General features: G+C 45.2%; 1 protein-coding gene across 5 annotated transcripts in view; it reads left to right on the top strand.

The window, feature by feature from the left end:
* PLCH1 (phospholipase C eta 1) overlaps positions 1–20,187 on the top strand; it is a 348,896-nt gene that overhangs the window by 16,949 nt on the left and 311,760 nt on the right. For all 5 annotated transcript variants that reach the window (XM_032962321.2, XM_076070313.1, XM_076070315.1 and 2 more), the window contains one exon: positions 1,920–2,778. In XM_032962321.2, the coding sequence (XP_032818212.2) occupies positions 2,484–2,778 (295 nt within the window). In that variant the 5' untranslated portion in view covers positions 1,920–2,483. The remainder of the gene's footprint in view (positions 1–1,919; positions 2,779–20,187) is intronic.

Here is a 20,187-nt window from a genome sequence, read left to right as displayed (position 1 = left end):
TTGTGTTTAGTGTGTTGTGTTTGTTGTGTTGTGTTTGTTGTGTTTAGTGTGTTGTGTTTGGTGTGTTGTGTTTGGTGTGTTGTGTTTGTTGTGTTTAGTGTGTTGTGTTTAGTGTGTTGTGTTTAGTGTGTTGTGTTTAGTTTGTTGTGTTTAGTTTGTTGTGTTTAGTTTGTTGTGTTTAGTGTTGTTGTGTTTAGTGTTGTTGTGTTTAGTGTTGTTGTGTTTAGTTTGTTGTGTTTAGTGTGTATGGTGTGTTGTTATGTTGTGTTTGTTGTGTATAGTGTGTTGTGTTTAGTGTGTTGTGTTTAGTGTGTTGTGTTTGTTGTATATAGTGTGTTGTGTTTAGTGTGTTGTGTTTAGTGTGTTGTGTTTAGTGTGTTGTGTTTGGTGTGTTGTCCTCCCTCACCTCCGATTAGCACGGTTGGGTATGTACGGTGCGAAATAAGTTCAACATACATATATACATACATACATACACAAACATAACATATACATCTCTAACTCATATCGCCTCTGTCTTTTGGCTTAATAAGAAAAGATCAATTATTTGCATTAAATTAATTCCTACCCTTCATGTAAGTCGACCAAGAATTCTAATCACATGCGATGCATAAAGATGATCATAGTTGAGTGGGTGACAGACTGATGTCAATTCCAGTGTTGTTTTAGAAAGGCTCTAAATGTGAAATTCACCACAAACATAACTGAGTCTGTGCTTATAAACAGAAGTATCTTTGAAGTCTATTTTTATTTTGTTAAGTTAGACCCCCCCCACACAAAAAAAAGTATATCCTGGAGGTCGATTGGTTTAACTCATAGCACAGGCCCAGCCTACATTTCTAAATTACTTCAAGTTTCTTGCTCAACACTTACGACTCTATGGCCCCCAGTATCAGTGCACATAAACATTCACCGACCTGGAACAGTGACGCTGAAGTTGATGGCAAAGTGAGCCAAGCCCATCGCTGGCTTACGTGTAAGCATTATTTGCATGCGAGTTGCAGCCAAACGCCAAAGCGTATGCTTGTTCAAGTATGGGATGGTGCTCACTTGTTTGGGACACTGGGCCAGTGGTGGCATGTCCACATTCCTACGGCTACTCTGGAGGACAACTACTGCTGATATCCCACACACTTCTTTTTTTTCTCACTCAGGATTGTTCTCCACTCATTCCTCTTTGGGGCCATCACCGCAATGACTCCACAGGCCTTTGTATCGTGACTCACCACTCCGAGCCAGCTCTCTCTCCAGGCCTGCCCTCTCTGTCCCCGTAATGGCGCTTCCATGTTCATCCCCTTCCTGCCAATGTGCCTTTCGTCTCTTCTTCTGGCACGTTCTAGCCATTGGATTGCAATTTGTTTTGGCTCGTCTGAAATGCGTACAACTATATTCTTAGCTCTTTCGGTAAAGTCACGTTGAAAGGAAACAATAAAATAATAAAATATATAAAACAATAAAAAATTATCACGACGTTTCCACCATAACACAAACGGTCGTAAGCAGGTGTGTCGGTCCGCATTAATTTATTTATTTTAAAACGCTGTATTGTTTTATATATATTTTATTATTTTATTGTTTCCCTTCAACGTGACTTTACCGAAAGAGATAAGAATATGAATTACTGCAGTCACGAAAGCTTTAAATCAAAATGCGTACAACTCTTTGTCTTCCTCGTCCATTCATTCATCGGCATTTTAATTTTGTGGTTTAAAAAAAAAATTCGATGTAAAATTGTATTTACTTCAAAGGAATTATGCAATACATCCACTCAGCAAAACTGGCATTTTCATTCACAATTAGTTTTTATTTATATTTGCAGGTCGAGTCCTGCGTCACATTAGGATTGAAAAAAACAAACTCCGTACATGTACGTAGCACCACCGACTTAATTGCGTTCCCTGTGTGTGTGTGTTTGACAGACGGCCACGTCGCCATCAGTCGGAGGAGCTGCTTGGCCCCCTGCGTGAGCTGTCGCTCGTTTTGCTGAGCGAGAAACAAAACGAGGCCAGCTCCAGCGGCTGCCACGGCACCATCAGGCGTAAGCGTCGGGAAATCTGCCGACCGACCGTGATAGCTTCTTCGTCGGCTCAAGACAACCTGCTTGGATTACGTCCGCATTTGTCATCGTCCGTGGTGCTTAGTGCCCGCTCCAGTTAACCAAAGTGCCACTCGACGCTCCTTCCCCCCGGTTTAACGACTTGGCGCCCACTGAGCAACAGGAATTAGGATTACACACAAATCTAATCTTCCAGGTTGCCATTGCAGGCAGCCTTTGCCAATCTTCCACACGACGACGAGCCGGCCCTTCGGTGTTTTTTTTTTTTCCTGGAGCCCTGCAGATGCGAAGTCAAACATCTCCGTTTACTTTTCCATTCCAGCTTTTCGGTTAATGTCGACATTAGAATCACATTTTTTTCGCGGAAATTCGAATCCCTTCGTACGTGCGAAACTAAATCAAGGCCCTCGGCGGAGGAGGTGGAGAGATGGCCCTCAAGAGCGAGGATGCGGGGACGAACCGCGCGAAGATGGTCTCGGATGAAAATCTCTTCACGGCTTTTCTCGAGGAAGCCCGCGCCCCGAAGCGGCCCTCTGCGCGGCGCAGGGCCACCATGCCGTCCGGGCGGCTCACTTCGCCCACGGACGCGGAGGACGAAGACCCCGGCCGGGAGGCCGCGTCCGACAGCGGCTTCGACACGAGGGCCTCGGGGAAGACGCCTGGAGCTCTGTCCCCTCCGCGGTACTCCAGGCACTTCCTGTCCGACAACAGCATTTTTCACGGTAAGACGGTGACGATTCCTTATGCGCTCCTTGTCTTTGTTATTTTCGTGTGTGTGTGTATGTGTATATGTTTTATTCGCATGGTACAAAGTTGCATGTCTGACCCGTTGGGGACTGTGGTGTTAGGCGGATACGTGAAAGGAAGGTTGGACGCGTGAATATTTGTTGAAAAACGACAGCTACACTGCACAAGTGGAACTGTGAACAAAAAATTAAGTGCAAACTGCTATAAACGTGGGGAAATGAATTGCCGGACTTTGGAAGTAAGCGCCACGTACGCGAGATTGAGAATGTCTGGTGCATGAAATGGTCGCATTTGCGAACGTCTGTTGAAAATGACAGTTTCCTTCATATTCTTGGTTCTTTCGGTAAACTTCACGTTGAAGGGAAACAATAAAATAAGAAAATATATATAACATAAAAATTCTCACGACATTTCGACTGTAACACAAACGGTCATCATCAGGTGTGAAAAACCAACGGCAAGAAACATTTGAAAGAAGTGGCGGTTTGCATTTATTTATTTATAAAAAAACGTCAGCGCCACGCGCAGCGATTTGACAGTTTGTTTAGAAGGACGAGTCTATCTATGTTCTGAAAAGAGGAGGGGGGAGACGAAAAATAATGTATGCTGTCTGAAAGCCACCGTAAGCGTGAACAATCAATTAAGACCCGAAATGGTGTATCAAATCCTTCCAATGATTGCTAAGCCAGAATCCATCTTCTCGGTTGAAATTGTCTCTGTGTTTGTATAGGTGGATAGCCTCCTGAACGAATCTCTCATGGTAGCCAGATGGCTTACAAATAACCTCTGTCTTGGAGAAGTCAATGTCATGTGAGCCTACTGAATTATAACAGTGATCTGCCACGGCCGAGGTGTTAGTCCTACCGTGTTTAAGGTCTGCTTTGTGTTCACGAATGCGGTCCAAGACATGTCGTTTGGTTTCTCCAATGTAACTGCTACCACAGAGGCAATTTCGTTTGTAGACACCAGGGTACTGTATGTCCGGAATCACATCTTTTACAGACGGAACCAGATCACGGATTTTATGTAATGTGTTGAAACGGACCTGGATCTTGTGTTTATTCACATTTTGGAGATCTTTTTTGTGATCCCCGCAATGTAGGGTAAAGTGGTGGTATTGAAAGGCTCCTCAAGAGGGTCCTTCTTCATGGTTTGAGTGATAGCTTTGCGGATTGTATAGTCGGAGTAACCATTAGCCTTAAGAGCTTGGTGTACGTGCTTGAGTTCACTGCCTATGTTTTCCTGGTCGGATATGCATTGGGCTCTATGATACAGAGTCTTGATGAGAGAATTCTTCTGTGATGGATGGTGGTGGGAATCCGGTTTCAGGTAAGCATCCGTATGGGTAGCTTTCCTGTAGAAAGAGTGGCTCATTGAACCATCAGGTCTCTTTTTTATTAGGACATCCAAAAAAGGTAGCTTGCCATCTTTTTCGACTTCCATGGTAAATCTGATGGCTGGGTGTATGGAATTGATGTGGTCGAAGAATTGGTTTAGAGCAGGCCGGCCATGTGGCCAGATGACAAAAGTGTCATCCACGTACCTCTTCCATAAGGTTGGGCGCAGTGGCAGTCTGGATGGCGTCAGTCTCAAATTTCTCCATGGAAATGTTGGCTATAACCGGAGATAGGGGGGAGCCCATTGGGGTGCCCTCAGTTTGTTTGTAGAAAGTTCCATTCCAAGTGAAGTATGTATTGGTTAAGCAGTGTCTCACCAGGGGGGTACCTCAGTGTTTAGTCCTTGATGAACCAAGTCTTCAATTATTGCGATGGCGTCAGGTACAGGAACTTTGGTGAATAAGGAAACTACATCAAACCTGACAAGCAGGTCGTCTGGGGACAGGGTTTGAGACAGAAAACGAGCCAGTTTGTAGGTGGGGGAGTTGATAGTAGAGACGATGGGACGAAGGGGTGTATCTACTTTATGTATTTTTGGTAAGCCGTATAATCTTGGTGGCCTGGCAGCAGAAGGTTTCAACGAAAACTGTTTAATTTGATCAATTAATGCGGTTGAATCAGAAATGATTTTGTTGGTTTGTGTGACGATGCTGTTGGTGGGATCTCTTTTTATTTTTGTATAGCTGCCATCGTCGAGTAATTCTTTAATTGTGTTGTTATATTCTATTTTATCCATGATGACAGTAGCATTGCCTTTGTCGGCTGAGAGTATTACAATGTCATCCCTCTTTTTTAATTTATATAATTCAAAACGCTCATCTTTGCTGAGGTTGCTAGCTGGCATCTCAGCGTTTTTGAGGGTTGCAGCGATTTCAGATCTTGCTGATTTTGTACGACAAATACTTATTTCCCTCATTAAAATGCAAATCAATTTATAACATTTTTGACATGCGTTTTTCTGTATTTTGTTGTTGTTATTCTGTCTCTCACTGTTCAAATAAACCTACCATTAAAATTATAGACTGATCATTTCTTTGTCAGTGGGCAAACGTAAAAAAGTCAGTAGGGGATCAAATACTTTTTTTTCCCCTCGCTGTACGTGTTAAACTGGATTGCACTATAGACATAGTTCCTGTAGCGCACGTGGCGCGAGAGGACACGTTGGACTTTCTTTGTTTACGCCACTGCTGGGCGGCGGGAACACTTGACGCAAGATCTCTAAAGCCGTTGTACCAACGTTGTCGGAACTGCACTGAAAGTTTGAACGGTGTTCGTGCCCCGCCCTTGCAAAGTAAGACAAACCGATGGCGCGGACGCTCTACCGCATGTGACAATCTGTGTGGTGTAACAGTTGCTTTAACAATCTCTACACAGAGTGGTTGGAAGTTACAGCCGTTTGTCATTTCGCTTTCTCGTGGGTGTCATCTTCCCCTCGCAGGCGATCGGAGATTTGCATGAAATAAATTCGTCCCATGCGGCCGGATGGCACAGGAACAAAATAAAAATGTTACTTGCGTAGCAATCGCCGATGCGGGCATTGGGATCGCTGCTGACCACCAACATCCCACCCCCTTGCCCCTGCTGACAAAATTTACTCGGCTGTTGTTGAGGCCCCCCCCCCCCACCACGTCCTTCACTCGCAATTTCTCACGCGGAACAAAATAATTGTGGCTCTGGAGGCATTGCGATGCAATGCTTTGTTTCGATGTTCACTCACTTAATGATAGACTGTGAATACGTTTCTCCGGCAATAACATCTTGCTGCATGGACATAGAAGGAAACTTGTTAATATAGTAGTCTACAAGCTCGAAGGCCTGCTCAGTGATTTTGAATGAATGCACGATTTTTAAAATGCGACTGGACATTGGACTACTGTAATTGGCATTCATTATCCTGTATTTTATAAGCACACAAAGCAAAGGCTTGTGTCAACATATACATTTCACACTTCATAATAAATAAATACAATTTGTGTAGTCATTGAGTTACTCGTTGAAATGTAATGTTCCATTGTAAAGTTGGCGGTTGTATGTTAAACGTGGTCTTATGCGGTTGTATTTGAATGTAAACAAAACAACGAAACCGCATTGGAGACAAAGGTGGCACAATCACGCCGTTGTGCATTACGATGCCCATAATAATATTGCTGCCCTCAATTCATGTCACGTCCACTTCACAAATCACATCTAGCCCATGCTGAGGAATGTAACAATGCGTAGCATTATTCTGTTGAATCTTGAGTCTGAAGAACGTGTTTGCCTCGACATGCCTGGCCACTTTCTCTCGCGACTGTTTCGCCGCTCGGAATGAAAGCAAAGTCACAGGTAAAAAAAAAATGTTTCGCACATAGCGGGTGCAGCACGCACATATATCCGCAGCACGCACATATATCCGCAGCATAGACCGTTGCAGGAATCCACAACTCAACTCCCATCTCCTCAGGGACGGAGCCAGGATTTTGACTTTGGGGGGAGCTGACTTCAATATTCTGAGATATCCAGTGTAATGTTTTCCCAATGGGCGCCACAAATGTATAAAACACATTTTATTGGATTTGAACGCGGAGTTTATTAATAGGTCGGAGCCGCTGATGTGGCCGATAAGTTCGATAAGTTCGAAAGGCTGCCGCTCAAGCAGCCTGTAGGGCAGCACAAGGTGGCAGCCTGTAGGGCAGCACAAGGTGGCAGCCTGCAGGGCAGCACACGAGGTGGCAGCCTGCAGGGCAGCACGAGGCAGCAGCCTGCAGGGCAGCACAAGGTGGCAGCCTGCAGGGCAGCACAAGGTGGCAGCACAAGATGGCAGCCTGCAGGGCAGCACAAGGTGGCAGCCTGCAGGGCAGCACGAGGCAGCAGCCTGCAGGGCAGCACAAGGTGGCAGCCTGCAGGGCAGCACAAGGTGGCAGCCTGCAGGGCAGCACAAGGTGGCAGCCTGCAGGGCAGCACAGCCCCCCCCTGTGGCTCCGCCCCTGCATCTCCTGCACACCACTGTAGCCTTAACCTACGACTCAGGGGTGGGGAACGTCCGGCCCGCGGGCCGTAAAGGGCCCGCGAAATCATTTGGTCTCTGGCCCTGCCAAGGCAACCACAGGCGGGACTCGAAATTCAATCAATCTAGGAGCAAACCTGGAAAAGCAGTTGCGAGTAGCAACAACATCATCAATACCAGCTAACATCATCACCACGGCTCGCCAAAGAGAGGCAGTTCCAGCCCATCGCATTAGGGGCGAGTTAATTAAATGTTTGACCAAATATAACAGGTTAATTTTTAAGTTGATAATTTTATATAGCCAGCGAATGATGTTACAAATATCCAAATGGCCCTTGGCCAACCTTCCCCTGGAGTAGGGGAGGGCTGGGGTAGGGGAGGGCTGGGGTAGGGGAAGGCTGGGGTAGGGGAAGGCTGGGGTAGGGAAGGGCTGGGGTAGGGGAAGGCTGGGGTAGGGGAGGGCTGGGGTAGGGGAAGGATGGGGTAGGGGAAGGCTGGGGTAGGGGAAGGCTGGGGTAGGGGAGGGCTGGGGTAGGGGAAGGATGGGGTAAGAGAAGGCTGAGTAGGAGAAGGCTGGGGTATGCCCGGGCAGTATCGCTCCCAAGTACCGAACCACGTTCGTGCCTGACAACATCGTGAGGCGTTCGGGGTGATCGGCCCGAATGGAACTGTGTGTCATATTTATGATCTAAGACTTCTCTGCTGTTTTGAATGCAAATCTGCGCCTTCGGACTGTGCCACCAAAGAACTGGGCATTGTTTCACGGTGCATGGCCCCACAAAGCACTTTGCTTTTGATTTATAATCGCAGTCCATTAACCTCTGGTGACATCGATGCTATAGATCATTTTAATGAACAAGTGCCTGACCACAGCTTCCTCTTGAGGTCAGTAAATAAGCACTTAATACATAATGGCAGCATTAGCAACCATAACAGAATGTATTTCAAATTTCACTGGCTCAGTTAGATATGAGATCATAAATGCACATCTGCACGAATTACTTTCTTAATAAAAAAAAAAGCATTGCTTCAAACGGTATTGGTCCGTTTGTGCCATTAATTTCAAATGCCATTCCCATATTGCTATCTGCAAGAAAGGGCAGCGAAACTTCAACTCGCGCATGTAATAGTGCAATATTTATTTACATTAAAAGTTGCATTCGTCACCAGAGAGTGCACGGCAAGCGAGGTGCATTTTGAGGTGAGAACACAGCAGATATTAATATTATTGGGCGTGGCAGTGGTGAGATGTTAACTACCTCGCCAGGTGTGCAGGAGGTCGTGGGTTCGATCCCAACCTTGACGCCTGCTGCTGTATATTTGGAGTCCGCGTGTTCTCCCCGCGGTCGCGTGGATTTTTCTCCGGGTCCTCTGGTGATTCCCTCCATATTTAGAAACATGCGTTTAGAATATTTAGTTGCTATGAATTTGCACATGGTAAGCAACTTCGTTGAGCTATCATTTGTGCTAAGCTCACTTCTGAAAAAGAGCTATGCAGCTCAGTGGACCTTCTCTGGTAAAATATTTTTTTTTAGTTTTGTATTAAGACCCTCTTACAATCATTGGGATTCTGTATTCGTGCTTGAGGGCCCCTCGATTCAGGAGAAGGCACCTTTAGATGCTGTATCTCTCATTGCTCATAGACAGTTTACAGAGCTTCATAACCAAGGGGAATCGTATAGGATGTATACTCCATAGCTGCTTAATTTATAGTTAACTTGAAATATAAAAAGCAGCAAAGTCATGGAATTAATATTATATCTGACTCTTGTCGCTCAGTGGGTCGTTGCAGATCTTATTCCTTCCCACTATTATATATTTTACCGACTAATTTTACCGTAATTAAATGTTGAGGGCCCATCTACGGGTATAGGCATATCTTTTTAAAAACATTAATTGCCCTCCAATTATCAGTGAAATAAAACACACACACATCTCCTGACGAATGATGGGTCCCCCAGACAAATGGTTCTCAAACAAGGCAAACCCTGGGTAAATTTTGATTCCAATAATCTCATCATCAAGGTGTTCACGGGCCCCTCTATAAATTCCACAGGACCTCACGTCGCCATATTTTTTTATTTGACATCTGGATGATAGAGAGGGCAGTGTGCTTTCCAAAAGGCCAGTTATCACAAAATTGATGCTTCAATTCTCAAAGATGCACAGGAGTTTATCTGTGCAATCACCCAATTGAGCCGCTTATTACCAAGCACGTGCTTATGACCCTGTGGCATAAGCGCGTGCTTGATATTGCTTTTAGACAAAAAAAACCTCCACATTTGTAAAAATGCATGCGGGCTGAAAATAAAACAATCTAAAGAGAGTTGTGTATTTGTACCATAGGTCATACATCCTGTGTAACAGGATATTACTCTCAATGGGCTCTCACCTGGATAGAATGAAGGCCAAATAACATTCATCACTTTGCACGTTAGGCCGGGTGCCCTGGCTTGCTGAGCCACCTGGCCTACACCTCTTAAAATAACTCTTAAAGCGACAACATGCGCTGGCAACACGGGACCTGGAGCGTTACGCGCACTCAGCGGATGACACCCAGCACTGATTCACGAATGCTCCATCATTAACTTGCCGATGTGTGGAAAGTTGGAAGGTTTTTTTTTGTTGTTGCACACACGGTGCAATTTTTTTGCTGACACAATTTGAAAAGTCTGAACGCAAACAAGTTGAACTTTGGTAAACACGAAGTCTTTCCCGCCCCAGTGTTATTTTTTTGGGTTAGTTCACGTAAACATATAAATGTGTCGTTAAACCCGTCACCACCCGACGCAGCCAATGAGTAAGGTTTGTCACGTAAACAGAACGTGCCAATTCGTTACGAGTACAGCACACCGGTGTGTTGGAGAGTAAACCCACAACATTTACCATCCGAGTACGACGTTTCGCCGGTAATTACAAGCAGCAGCATCAGGTGACAGCCGGAGTTATGGAGAAATCCTCCTGTTTCAGTTGAACTTCATTACTGGAAGGTGCAGATGTTTATTCTGTTAAATTTTTATTCATAGCAGCGTGAGAAATACCCTCTACAAATGAATGAACAGACCGTGGAAGAAAAAAAAAATAGAACAAGCGTTGTGTGTTGATTATTTTATAGCCTTCCTCGGCATCCCTTATACAAGAATGCACGTGGCAGCGTGTGGGGACGGGTGGCGTTTATTGATGGAGGCTTTCGTGTTATTGCACTAAATTTAAACTCGCGCTTGCAGGGAGAATGTTGTACGGGGATCGTGTGGAGGCATGCAACCTTCACTCACAAGTTGCCGCTCCGTGCTAAAAAAATCAAAAACTCGCTTATTGCTTCCCGAGATCACCCCACGACCGACCGCCACCGTTACTCTTCCCTCTTCATACTCCCATTAGATGGCTCTCACTCATTCCCCATTCATTCATTCATTCAATCCATTCACCATCATTCACTGCCGTCAATTTCGCTTTCACCGAATTCACGCGTCACAGATTCGCCCCCCCCGCCCCCCCCCCATTGCTTCCTCTCATCTATTTCATTCACCTCATCTCTACCATTACATTCATATGTACTATACTCTCTGGTTCTATTGGGTAAAGTCACGTAGGTAAAAAATAAAATAACAAAAATCACGACGTTTCGGCCACAACACAAGCGGCCTTCATCAGGTGAAGGGACGAGACTGTCTGGTAGGACAGCGCTGGAGTGAAAAAAGCCACGCTCAGATCACGACCTTTAAGCTGTGTGAGAAGAAAACAAAGCGCCTTGACAAAGGAATTAGCATAGAATTTAGCATTGAAATGGCTGAGTGATTAGCTTGTGACTGGTCACAGAAATGGCTATGTTAAAGTTATTGTTATTTTATTTTTTACCTACGTGACTTTACCCAATAGAACCAGAGAGTATGGATCCTTGCAGTCACGAAAGCTATAAATCTAGAATGCATATGTACTCTTGTCATTTCTGTGTTAAGCGCCTTGGATAAGGCGCTATATAGATTATTTTAAGATAAGATGACGTGCAGTGCAAAGTCCAATAGATGTACTCGTTTGGTGGTTGAGGGCTGCTTGGGGCTGGTATTACGGGCCCCTCCCTGTCCCTCTCCTCCTGTGATTGTAACGAGAGGAAAGGTCGGATAAATAGACGATACATTTGTTTCTTTAACAAAGTTCGGAAACAACGATCAGATTCCTCTGCCGTTGTGTTCCGCCCTCCCGAGAAGTGGATCGACTCCACGACAGCTGAGCACCGGAGGTTTGCGAGAACGGCAGCAGGCACTTTATTATTCTTTGGGTCTTTCGGTCTTTCGGTAAAGTCACGTAGATAGGTTCAAAAAAAAATAACAACAAAAAAAACTACGACGTTTCGATCGCAACACAAAGCGTTCGTCATCAGAAAAAAAAGAAGATGACGAAGATATTCTTTGGTTCTTTCGGTTAAAGTCACGTTGACTTTACCGAAATAACCAAGAATATGAATCACTGCAGTCACGAAAGCTTTAAATCAAAATTTAAGATGACGAACGTTTTGTGTTGCGATCGAAACGTCGTAGTTTTTTATTAGTTTTTTTTGTGATTTTCTTTGAACCTATCTACGTGACTCTTTACCGAAAGACCCAAAGAATATGAATGCCCGCAGTCACGAAAGCTTTAGGTCAAGATTTAAGCACTTTATTTTCAAAGCTTTCGTCCGAGGAGCAATTTGCACGCCCGCAAAGATGACCAGACCCACACCCCTCATCGCCCTCCTCGTCACACACAACAGCTCAGCTCAGTCCCTCATCACGGAATCCACCCCAAATATGAATTGCGGGGGGGGGGGGGGGTGTGCCCCCTACTCTGAATAGTTTACACACTGCTAGACGTGGCCTGCTGTGCACGTGATTCTTGGGGGGGGGATTGGGGGGATTGGGGGGCGCGTCCCTATTTCTAATAATCATTTCCTACACTTAGAATTAAAAAAAAAAACCTCACCTCGCTCTCCATAGCAACCAGAGCTACACGCAGCAGACTGTACAACCACAGGTGTGATTCATCACAGGTCAGCTCACACCGGCCGGCTACATCGGCATGCATTAGATGGCAGGCTGAGAGGGCTTTGCCCGTTGCATCACGAGTGCGTTTGGCGAGGTGCGGCGTGATCAACGTCCTCCATCTGCAGAGAAGAAGTTTAATCCCCTTGTAATGCCATTCGCAAGATCGGGCCTTTTCTTGTCAGTCTCTTGGCTCCTTATATGTTGTCTCGTGCATGATTATTGGCATTCAATGCCCGGTGCATAAAGTGACATTTACTTTTGGGGGGTCTGGTCATTTTAAATGTTTTTTTTTTACAGTTATTCATTTGTTCGACAAAGAGTTGTTGAAAACACATCACTCTGAGCGTAACAATAGATTCCTTCACCTATGCCCCTCCAAAAAGCACAGATTATGGAGAAATCAGAAGCAGAGATGAAATTATCCATCACATTCCATTGCTGCAGGATATCGTTTTTTAGATTTGAGTTTATTAAACGGTAGCTTTTAGTTTCATCAAATTATTCTTAACTGTTATCGCTGTAATAATCTCAGCTTATATATTTTTGGTTCTTTCGGTAAAGTCACGTAGAAGGGAAACAATAAAAAAATGTTGATTTAAATATTTTGTGACGAAAGCTTTAAATCAAAATCTCAGCTTAGTTTACCCAAATGTTGACTTTTAAAAGTACCAAGTAGACCTACAATTTTTTGGCATCGGAAACAAAAATCGAATTCATAAAACCTACATGTGTACGGTAACCCCTTCATCGTTGGCTGTTTTATTGATTGCTTTGTTGTCGAAGATCATTCTCTTGACTTTGTCCAGAAGATGGCATTGCCTTGTGTATTTTGCAAGAGCTTCCACCAATGCACGGTTGTAGCACTCAGAATTTAGAATGCCTGCCTTGTCATACTTGCGCTATTTAGAGTTTAATGACATTCATAGGATGAAATGCGTTGCGCTGAATGAAATGCAGACATGTTTTGCACGTTGTTAAAACTGTAAAATAAAGATGGGAATCGTGCCGCTATGTATGCACTCACGTGTGAGTCGAAAAAAACATGTAATGTGTGTGAACTGCATACCCATTGCATCCATCCATGTATAAATATATAGTTTACAAACACATTACGGAACAACACATGCATTTATTTAAAATAATTATTGTCAATGATAGTTGACAATAATCTGTAAATTTCCGTCACACGCTATATGACCTTCACCTTCAATGGCATTTTGAGCTTAGAGTAAATTTGCTTATCATTTTGTTATTCAACGAACGCAACGAGCCTCTGTCTCGTTGCAGTTGATAAAACTTGGTCACGAGTGTCACGCGATATTAATGTTATTATTTTTTTTATCCCTTTTTGAGTTTTGTTTAAAAACAACTGTAATACTCTAATAGGATTAGCCTAAGACCGCTTAAGAACATGTTTGTCCTGAATCCCTCCTGGCAAAACCGAAGCATCCCTCGAGTTATCATTATCCCGCGGCCTAGCCACGTGTGCAGTGCATCAGCCCAAGGAGATTTAGCTCGACGCTGGCATTAGAATCATTTCATTACGTCCCGAACGGTTATTCCATTTCACGTTCATTGAATTTCCGTGGCTTAACTTGGCAAAAACAAAGTGAGGGGCCAAATGCACTGGGATGTATTAACTCTCAAGGCTGGAAAATGATTCGATTTCAACATTCAGAATTTTTTTTATTTTCAGTTTACGGGTCACGCTTCCCATATGCATGCACACGTGCGGTAGTGCCTACACCTTATATGGAATGTCACCGTGCAATTAATCTTGATTTGGTTTAGTTTAACACGTAGGCTTTCGCGACCAATATTATTCATAATAAAGGTTTTTGGGTTAGATCGCGTTATTTATAAATGTGTTGTAACCCTCCACCACCCGACACGGCCAATCAGCAAAAAAAGTGTCACGTTGACAAAAGACAAATAATTCACTACTTTAGCCCACCGGTGTGTTGAAGAGTGAATCCACAACATTTACAGTTTGAGTACGACGTTTCGCTGGTAATTACATCCAGCATCATCGGGAAATTCGCCAGTTCCACTGCTGGATTATTGTTTTTCCGCCCGAGGACGACCGCTTGTGTCGCGATCGAAACGTCGTGATATTTTATTATTATTTTTGTTGTTTTATTTTTCTACCTACGTGACTTTACCGAAAAAAACCCCAGGACCACCGTGCAATGTTCTTAAACCATTTGTCATATCCACCGGTAAAAATAAAAGCCTCTGTTGCTGCCGTGGCTTGCATTCTGGGTCGCGGTAATCTATCCTAATTCTGCACGTCCTGCTCCCACGTCTCCTCCAGCTCATTGTTGTTCGCTGTGAAAACCACTCTCGTGCTCTTGGTCGCAGCGGTTTCGCGCGCTGGCTGCCTCTTCATTCCAACGACCCGCCGCGAGGTTCTTCACGAGCCGCATCTCGCACGTCCGCATTCTCGAATCGCAGCGCAGCGCTACTGCCGTGGATTCATCAGAGTTGTATGTCCAAAAGTAGTTTGCACTCCCCTTCTTCCATCTTCAATCAAAATGTTTTTTTAAAGAGAGGCATCAGAATAGGCTGTACCCTTTCAGGCCAGATTGCTGGTGTAAAGATGTTCAAATAACCAAATGGACCCCTATGCACCATTGTGCCTTTTCACTTTCCGTTCCACTGTCTGTTGGCAGTGTTTTAACTTTTGATCTACACGTATGACAGCTCACTAATAATAATAATAATGCTGTAGTTCTAGATTTGAAGCTTTCGTGACTGCAAGGATCCATGCTCTTTGGTTCTATTCGGTAAAGTCACGTAGGTCCCCTTCACCTGATGAAGGCCACTTGTGTTGTGGCCGAAACGTCGTGATTTTTGTTGTTTTATTTTTTTACCCACGTGACTTTACCGAATAGAACCAAAGAGAATGCTGTCGTTGTTTATGCAGGAAAGCTGCTTGCCTGAGTCGTAAGACATTTTTTTTTAAAAGAGGATAACGGTGCAGCTATGCAATCGATGGCTCATGCCACTGCTTCCGGAAGGGGCCTCCACGAGAGGGCGTTTGGCCTACTTTTCCATGCAGGCCTGATGTCTTGAAGGAGGTGGGAGTACCCACAATTTACCCCCACCGCACCCCAACGTGCCGATCAATTGACTTGTGGTGTACCCATTGCGGGCCGTCCATAAATGACGTCACGCACCTAGTGGTTTGGGGGGGGGGGGTCAGACATTTGTGACGATGTGTGACGGGGGGGGGGGGGGTGAGAAATGTGACGTCACATCAAAATGCGCAACTTTAAATAAATATAGACAACACGTTCTACTTAATTAAATAGACTTTTAAAATACATGTTTTCTCCTACAACATCAGAGTGCAGCGCCACATTAACTACGCACTAACAATGACAACAATAGTTTAAAGCGATTTGAAGCATGTTTTTTTTTTTAGGGGGGGCAGAGCTTTGTGACGTCATATTTGAGGGGGGGGGTCTGACTTTTGGTGACGCCGTGTGACGAGGGGAGGGGGGGGGTCAAAAATAGTCCAAACTCGCGTGACGTCATTTATGGACGGCCCCTTTACACTGGCTCTGTGCCTGGATTCATGGCCAATTTCCGGTTGGGTATTTTGCACGTGTCCATCGGCAAAGAAATAGAAGTGCCTCGCGAACACGTGACGTCTTGCAGCCCAAAGCCCTTGCGGTTGAATTGTTGACATATCGCTGTTCATCATTGAATTGAATTTCCTGTAATGCTGCGCTGTCTGTCTATAATGCCAATTGTTGACGAACACACGTGGCTAAATCATGTACATCCTCCTGTGATGGCACTGGTACGCTGCAGTGGCATTATCGGCAACATATTATATGTGCAATGAGTTTCTGATGGAAAGACATTAGCGCATTTAAATGCGATCCCTACAGAACTCAACTCATTGCAAGTTTGGCGTTTCTCTGGTGGTTTGCAGTTCTGAATAATCGTGACAATTCTCATTGTGCATTGCTTAATCTCAACAGCCCACGTGTGTGTGCGTGTGTGTGCAGTATACTAGTGGCAGAATGTCATTACAGTTTACTCACTACAGCATATTTTGCAAGGAAACACGATGATGTTTATAATCAATTAAGCAGCGTCAATTAGAAGCCTCAAGCAACGTTGCATTCCCGTTATGCTGCGTTGCATTTTGTTTATCGTAGCGTTATGCAATAAGGTGAAATATGCAATTCTCGAGTTTCCTCTAACAAAACGTTGTTAAAGGGGCTATGTCTTTAGTCGGCGCAGTGCCTACTTTTTGTAAACTGGCAAATGCAACTTGTCACGTCATTCATTATCAATGCAACCTTCATAAACGCACCCTCTTCCTTCCCAACGGGTAAGCTGGGTGGCTCAGAGGTCGAATTGCCGAGCTGAGATTCTGGGTTGGACTCCAGGCGGCCATCTAATGATGGTCTCCATCCCGGTCACCAATGATTTGCACGAAAAAATTCCCCCGATGATTGACAATTTGGATACGCAGCTGTGAGAATTAATATCGCAATTTTGATCGTCGCGCGACCAAGCTTTACGTGCGTGCTAGCTGTGTGCACCAGTAGTATTCTTCTGCGCAGTGTGAGGATATTGGGATATGCAATCTACGGAGAGAGCCACATTGGTACATTATAGGATCAGATTAGGATAATCGCGTGTTTCCAGTCTCTGACATACTGGGGAGGATGCACGCGTGCAGTCTAATGTCTGAAACATTGAAGTCAGAGGCAATTAATTACCTCGCCTGTTATGCAGGAGGTCGTGGATTCCATCCCGACCCTGACACTTGCCGTACATTTGGAGTTTGCGTGTTCTCCGTGTTTTGCCTCCACATTTATAATCGACGTGCGTTTAGAGTATTTGGCTGCTTATAAATGTCCACGTGATAAGCCGCTTCGTTGAGCTATCATCAGTGGCCCAGGTCGCTTCTGAAAGAGAGCTATACAGCTTGGGCCTTACCTTGTAAAATTTTAAAAAATAATTGTTTTAAATAGTAAAAAAAAAATGCAACGTTTCGGGGCAAAGGCCCTTCCTTATTCATAGAACACAAACAAATTGAGAAGCGCTTGTGCACCACGAAAGCTGATGCAGCATCACCAAACAGTTCGCATCATAACGCACACGGAGAGATGTCGCTGTTTGCGCATGCTGGCTCCCCTCCCCCCACCCCCCCCCACCCTCCACGGTAGCTCGAGACGCCGAATCAGGAACTTACCTCTGCTCTCAAGTCGGGGCGGAGTGACTTCGCGCCTGCGACTCGCAATGCGCCTTGCGTCGCAATCATCCTCGTCGTCGCGAGTCTCGGAGGCAGCGGTGTGGCTTTGCACATTCCTGTGACGGGGCAAATCGCCTTCGTGGAAACCATTGACTGCTTCACTTCCCGGAGAAGTTTACACCGTGAGACCTCCCTTGCCAGTAACAAGATATAGTGAATGGTTTTTACCCTTTTAACTGGCACAAAAAACTGACACCTTTATTCAAGGCATCATGTTCGCAATAACCACAACACAAGCAGTCAAAATGCAAACAAAAGAGACAACTCTGATAATAATAATAGGCTCTAAGAAAAGCCGTCTCGGGTGTGGACCAATCAAATTCAAGGACAGTGCATATTATTATCAGAAACAAAAGAGACAACTCTGATAATAATAGGCTCTAAGAAAAGCCGTCTCGGGTGTGGACCAATCAAATTCAAGGACAGTGCATATTATTATCAGAGTTGTCTTTTTTGTTTGTATTTTGACTGCTTGTGTTGTGGTTATTGCAAACATGATGCCTTGAATAAAGGTGTCAGTTTTTGTGCCAGTTAAAAGGGTAAAAACCTATCCCTATTTCCCGAAGAGTGTTTGTCACTTTATTGACAATGAAAGCAATGATGGGGTTGAGTCGACTCTCACCAGGATTGGTCGGTTGACTCGCAAGCTTTCCTCTGAGACTAAAATCTCTCACCAAATTGCCGCCGCAGCTGAAAACCTCTCGTATATATATATATTTTTTCCCGTATACATATTATATGTTTTCATCCTTTCTAAGTAGTCGCTCCTGTTTGAACTTTCAGTGTGAATGTTTGTGGCTGCTCAATGATGCCTAGCTCGGCAAGGGGGCCAGCCGTCTTGTAAGTCGGACACATGGGGGGATGCGCATTTAGCTGCCAGATCTGCGTCCCTGTCGCCGAGCACCGTCCGAACGAAGCACAGCTAAAGCAACGACATTCATTTGTGGCGCACCGCTACAGTCGGCGGTGCACCAGCACAAACAGCAAAAGGCTCGTTCGCGCATTCGCTAAAACAACGCTGCGCGGAAGAGGAACTAAATAAATAAATATATATCGTCGGTAACGTTTTGAGCAAACCACCCCCCCCCCCACACCTTCACAAAGCTCTGCGATCCTCTGTATGTTGAGGCGTCGTCGAGCCAACAGAACGAGTGTTCACATGCGAGGGGGTGACACTCTATCCCGTGCAGATGGGACAGGTTGAAGGCCACATTTGCCTGGCGAGCCAAGGCACGGGCAATCACTTCCCTTCATAGCAAGGAATGAAACACGCCTCACCCGCATGGGCGTGCGCCGATTTTTGTGTTTAGTTTGTCGTCCTTCCCCCGCACCTCCGATTGGCACGGTTGGCTATGTACGGTGCGAAAGAAGTTCAACATGTGCACGTGCAAAAGCCAGGCAAGAGGTGGCGTAGCGTCGCAACGAAATCGCAGAGACTCGTCCCCTCGCCAACAGCGCAGGGGTGAACTTACATTCACGTGGTGGCCTTTATTGTGGAGGACCACAGTCAACATTGCAAATTAGCAAGCCTTTTCCATTTAGGTTTCCCTGACCAGAAAGGCGATGTTTTGAGTGTGTATGGAAGAACTATGTTTGTGTTTTGTATGGGGAGCGGTGGCGCAGCGCTTAGCGCACTGTGCTACAAACTCAATGACCCCAGTTCCATTTAACGCTCACGGACAGCACCAGTGAGGATTTATCTGAACCGGTCCTGGGCCTCCCCTAGGATCGACTCAACCTCAAATGAGCACCTGGGGCAGTGTGTACACATCACCACTAGGGAGACAAAGCCGGCTGGGCGTGGGTGCTGGCCACCCACCCCCTCGTATGCCGTTCCGGGCCTTCATAAGTGCTTTGTCTTTGTGTGTATGTATATATTGTTTGAGCACTTTAGTGCCATCCACCGAAGTCCTGAGATGTGCAGGCAGTGGTTATTGAGATGCAGATCCATACAGCGTGGATTCTGAGATGTTCTATGTCAGGCTCTTTGCTTCGCATGGGTAGCCGCAGCTGTGTTGTCAAGCGTTCGTTCGAAAGAGCCCACGTGAGTGGAACAGTGAGAATGAGGTGATCAAAATAGTCCCAGCCGATTGGTATTTGGCCAACAACAAAGCTAATGTGTATTGCACTGCAGGGTTAATCCAGCAGCGGATTGATCGTGGCTGACTATGTTGATAGAAGCAACGTTAATAAAAGAGCCAGTTTGAATATTGCCTGCTTTAGTATTTTGGCTGCTGTAAATTTCCACGGGATAAGCCACTTCGTTGAGCTATCATTTGTGGCCAGGTCGCTTCTGCAAAAGAGCTATATAGCTCAGTGGGCCTTACCTGGTAAAATAAAATAAAATAGTACGTGCACCAGTTGATGCTGATGTAGGAGCACTTGACTCGCAATCCGCAGTTTCTAAGTTTAAATCTCAAGCCAGGGAAATGAGTGACCTTGCCACGGTAATGTGGAATCTCTACCACTGGCTCACGGGCGACCAGATGAGATAAGCACCACCACCCCCCATTGCTAGTTTGTCCAGAGATGAGACACTTTGTCTCTGAATTTGACCTTTTCACGAGAGAGAGAGAAACCATACACGGCTTCCTGGTTATTGCTTATAGCCTCAGACTAATGGATGTTTAAACTCCTGTAGCATTGGCGTAGCTTTGTTCACAATGCCCGCGTGTGGACTTTTTTGAGTGAGCGAGGTTCTC

This window comes from Petromyzon marinus, chromosome 28 (assembly GCF_048934315.1).
Source record: "Petromyzon marinus isolate PM22_M1 ecotype Great Lakes invasive population chromosome 28, UKy_Petmar_22M1.pri1.0, whole genome shotgun sequence".
In the NCBI taxonomy this organism is placed as follows: Eukaryota; Metazoa; Chordata; class Hyperoartia; order Petromyzontiformes; family Petromyzontidae; genus Petromyzon; species Petromyzon marinus.
This window is presented reverse-complemented; position numbering and strand designations above follow the sequence as displayed.